General features: G+C 41.0%; 1 protein-coding gene across 1 annotated transcript in view; it reads right to left on the bottom strand.

Annotated features, from left to right (window-relative positions):
* Positions 1-1,208: 1,208 nt before the first annotated feature.
* The window catches only part of LOC107092570 (ubiquitin-like protein 3), a 12,765-nt gene continuing 9,829 nt past the window's right edge, over positions 1,209-4,144 (bottom strand). Inside the window, exons 5-6 of the mRNA XM_015387117.1 lie at positions 2,819-2,896; positions 1,209-2,586 (exon numbers count right to left, since the gene is read on the bottom strand). Coding sequence (XP_015242603.1) covers positions 2,534-2,586; positions 2,819-2,896 — 131 coding nt within the window. The 3' untranslated portion in view covers positions 1,209-2,533. The remainder of the gene's footprint in view (positions 2,587-2,818; positions 2,897-4,144) is intronic.

Below are 4,144 nucleotides of genomic sequence, written 5' to 3'. Positions count from 1 at the left end.
ACGAAGGAGATGGTGATCGACTTCAGGAGATCATCTCTGCTTTTCTCTCTTCTCACCTTCTTCCAGTCTCTACACCCCACAGTGAGATAGCTGGTCAGAACGCTCTCTATGGTGCTTCTGTAGAAGGTGGTGAGGATGGGCTCTCCTCATCCTCCGCAGGAAGTACATGCGCTTTTGTGTCCTTTTGACCAATGAGCTGGTGTTTACCGTCCAGGTGAGGTTGTCTGTGATGTGTACCCCCAAAACTTTGGTGCTGTTGACCACCTCTACAGCTGAGCTGTTGATGACCAATGGAGCGTGGTTAGGACAGTTCTTCCTGAAGTCCAAGATGATCTCCTTCATTTTCTTCATGTTCAGGATCAGGCTGTTATCTTTTCACCAGTCCACCAGCTGCTCCACCTCCTCTCTGTAGTTCTGGTCGTTGTCGTCTCTGATGAGGCCCACCACTGTGGTGTCGTCTGCAAAATTCATGATGTGATTGGTGGTGAACCTGGGGACGTAGTCATGTGTCATCAGAGTGAACAGCAGGGGGCTCTGGACGCAGCCCTGAGGGGAGCCTGTGCTTAGGGTGATGACATCAGAGGTGTTCTGTCCAACCCGGACTGACTGAGGTCTGTTGGTGAGGAAGTCTAGCAGCCAATTGCAGAGGGGTGTATTGAAGCCCAGCTGTTCCAGTTTGCCCATCATGTGTTGAAAGTTGAACTGAAGTCCAGGAACAGCATCTGCACGTGGGCATTCTTCTCCTCCAGGTGTGCCAGGCTCAGGGGAAGAGCGAATGGAAGTTGTTTTATCTAACCTAGATTAGGCATTGCAGCAACAAAAACGTAACTTTGAATTTGGCTGAGCTCCAACTATTTTGCAATTAGAGGGCAGGAAGATAGTTGTTTGGGTGCAAATGGCAGATATGTCCTCAAGAACTTACATTAAAATAGATCACTTTATGTTGGTCCATCATGCAAAATCCCCCAAAAAATGCATTAAACTTTGTAGTTGTTACAAAATGTTAAATTATATTAACTACATGTGATGTGAAAAAGGAAAACAGGAGCTTTAAGAGAACTATATTTTCTTACTTGGATTTGTGATGCACCAAAAATTTAAAAAATGAATCTAAACCCAGAAAAGATACCTTATGTAAAGATTTATTAATTTATAATACAAGCTTTTATGTAGACCACATTGCATTTTAGTTTTTTTTTTTACATTTATTCATACTGAGCTAAAACTTCATAGCAGTGACACTGATCGACAAAAACACAAACCAAAGGACACTCAATGGAAGGAATCAAAAGGTTTGTGAAGAGACCGCGGCCCGTCACAGTGCACCACTTTAAAAATAAGTCTCACTAGTCCTCACACAGAATGCCACGTGCATCACTCAGCCTCAGACTCGCACACAAACTCACCCTCACTAAAACTCAACAAATACCTATACACAAGATAAAAACTGATATTTAAATTTCCTTATTATTAATGATATTAATGAATTCCACAATAAAAGGCAAACAAAGTAGAGACTGTCCAAATGAGAGGGAGGTGAAAAGCCGCCCTATTTTCCATTTTTTCCTTATCAGTCCAGGGCGTTAAAAATAAAAATATTCTGCCGTGTTTTGAGCTTCCAGTGTTTGGGTCTAAAACCGGCAAAATATTTCCCTACAGCCTTCATGTTCCTGCTGGCATTTACCTTACCTGCCATGTCAGCACCCTGCAAAACAAAATACTAAAATCATACCCAACACGTCAAGGCTCTAAAAACCTGTGCAAACATCTCTAATCACATCATCTCTTTCTCCCCGGGTTGTCTCCGTCTGCGGTGGATCCTTAACAGTTTCTCTTCACTGAATGTCGTGCATGGACCCTCTGACAGAGACCACTGAACGCAGGCTGATCGGTTAGTTATAGAGGAAAAGTCACTGAGGAGGACGGCAGGATTTTTCCTATGATGTGGGAATCTTAGGTCTGGATACGTGACCAATAAAACCCAAAAAACAACTAATTATGATTGTGAAGGAGACTGATTAATAAACACTTCATAATTAGACAGGTTAAGTGTAGAAGGACCTGGGGAAATGTCTATGTAGATAGTAGGGATGGGTTAAAGCCCACAAATCCTTTATAGTCCATTAAAAAGCAATAAGCTTTCAGGTATTTAACACTAAAAATGCCAGCTTTTTAAAAACTCCATCAGCAACCATGTGCGACAGAGCGCGTGTACTAAAGAATCTTAAAATAAACAGAAACAACAACAGAGAGTAATGCTGTGCTGACAGGGTAGAAACTCAGAGCCAGAGGGGGTGGGGTGGGGCGGACGACGACATTGGCACGAATACAAAAGAAAAAGCCTCAGATCGGACAAAAGTTCAACCAAAGCGGGTCATGTCCCTGAAACGGACTTCCTGCGGTTTCTTCCAGATCTGCAGGTGAACAGATGAGCAGCAGGAGAAAAGAGTGAGGGAATTTGTGCATGTTTAGGTGCGTGTTATGTTTAGTTTGCATGATGTTGGTGAAGGGGACAGGGTCTATTTCTGATGCTTTACAAGAGGAGGCAGCAGTTGCTTTCTGTAGTTTTTTCTCTGTTCCTCTGACCTATGAAGACAAGACGGGGAGAGGGACTAGATTAAAACATAAATATTAGCCGTGAGCAGGTAATGACAACGAAAGAGCTGGGAAGATGATAGACCTGTTTGAAGTAAAAAATTAAATAAATCTGGACCTTATTTGTTTTACCAAAACAAACCAAAGTCTACGAGTATTTTACATCTACTGAGAATAAATTATCCTGATTTTATAACAGGAGAAACACTAAAAAGCTCCTCACCATGAGAATTGGGCTCTGGCAGAGTCTCCCTGGCAACCAGGTGCATGACGGTTGTTCGTCCTGGTGGCAGTTTCAGAGCTTTAAACAGGAAGTGACATCATTAAAGCGTTTTATTAAAGCATTTTACACTACAGGTAAAGTGCCTCACCAAACATATTTTGATTACAGCAGCCTCAAAGTTTGTATTATTGAAGAGGGAGTGGAAGGAGTGCTGGTTTTCACAAATAATAAAAAACAAATTACTTTATTGTAATACCCCAAAGTATAAATCCAGTGAGACCAACAGTCTTTCAAAGCCACCAAATTAGGAAGTGGAGTCTCTGTATGAATGCAGCTGTTCTGTTTATGGCCCAAACAGCAACATCAACGGACCATCCTCTACATTTACATTTTGTTAAATGTGAATATAAGTTAAGCATATGTTAATTTATATGCCTTTATGCTGAAAAAATGCTTGAAGAAGGATTAATTCTAATATGTTTTAAAACAGGGTTTCCCAAACATTTCTGTCTGTGACCCAAATAGTAACAATGGAACAGACTGGCAACCCCCTAAAATGTCATGTAAATACTATATTCTACGTTTTTTTTTATATATATATGTAACATACATTAATTATTTTCATTTCTGAATAAATGTATTTTTGTAAATGACCATCATTCAATTCAGTATTTCAAATGTATTATATTAATATAATAATTTAACAGAACATTTAATTATTTATTTTGCACATTTTACAGTTTAATATTAACATGTAATGTTTGAATCATGTACTAGATTAATGAACAAATGTTACTTCTTAGTTTATGCTGCATTTATTAATTTCATCCACATTTATGTACTTTGATATAATTTGGCCCTCCATATACCTCAGGGACGTATATGGTAAGGTAGGGCTGCACTGAGGACTGAGGTGTTTTTTGGTAGTACTGTTGCCTTGCAAGAAGGTTCTAGGCTTGAGTCCCGGCCCAGAGTCTTTCTGCATGAAGTTTGCATGTTCTCCCTCTGCATGCGTGGGTTCTCTGTGGGTACTCCCACAGTCCAAAAACCTGACTGTTAGGATAACTGTCATCTCTAAATTGTCCTTAGGTGTGTGTGTGTGCCTAGTTGCATGTATGTCTCTATGTTGCCCTGTGACAGACTGCCGACCCGCCCAGGATGTACCCCGCCTTTCGCCCACAGACTACCAGATAGGCACCGGCCCCGCTGCAACCCTAACGGAATAAAATAAGTGAGGAAGGAAGGAAGGAAGGAAGGAAGGAAGGAAGGAAGGAAGGAAGGAAGGAAGGAAGGAAGGAAGGGATCAGCGTTCACCTTAACTTCATA

Source organism: Cyprinodon variegatus, unplaced genomic scaffold, assembly GCF_000732505.1.
Source record: "Cyprinodon variegatus isolate N-32 unplaced genomic scaffold, C_variegatus-1.0 Scaffold385, whole genome shotgun sequence".
NCBI lineage: Eukaryota > Metazoa > Chordata > Actinopteri > Cyprinodontiformes > Cyprinodontidae > Cyprinodon > Cyprinodon variegatus.
This window is presented reverse-complemented; position numbering and strand designations above follow the sequence as displayed.